At 48.6% G+C, this 296-nt stretch overlaps 1 protein-coding gene across 1 annotated transcript in view; it reads left to right on the forward strand.

Annotated features, from left to right (window-relative positions):
* LOC119585672 (protein Aster-B-like) overlaps positions 1–296 on the forward strand; it is a 14,268-nt gene that overhangs the window by 8,869 nt on the left and 5,103 nt on the right. The window contains exon 4 of the mRNA XM_037934348.1: positions 7–159. Within this exon, the coding sequence (XP_037790276.1) occupies positions 7–159 (153 nt within the window). The remainder of the gene's footprint in view (positions 1–6; positions 160–296) is intronic.

Below are 296 nucleotides of genomic sequence, written 5' to 3' on the forward strand. Positions count from 1 at the left end.
TCCCAGTGCACGAGAGCGCCTCATGCCCCTTGGAGAGCCACCACCAGGGCAAGTTACTCCTCAACGCGTCCGTTTCCCTTCCCGTGGACGCCGTCTTCGCCTTCATGTTTGAGCAGCCGGAGTTCATGCTTGACGTGTACGCCGATCAGAAAGCCTACGGTTAGGATAAGTCTGGCATTGGTTTTGATTCTCGACTGAAATATTTTTAGATACTTTTGTTTAAGGGAGGTGCATTTTATGTCATTGCAACTGTTACCACTGTGATACTGTGATATGCTGGTATGCCTTACCTTATA

This window comes from Penaeus monodon, chromosome 20 (genome assembly GCF_015228065.2).
Source record: "Penaeus monodon isolate SGIC_2016 chromosome 20, NSTDA_Pmon_1, whole genome shotgun sequence".
Lineage (NCBI taxonomy): Eukaryota > Metazoa > Arthropoda > Malacostraca > Decapoda > Penaeidae > Penaeus > Penaeus monodon.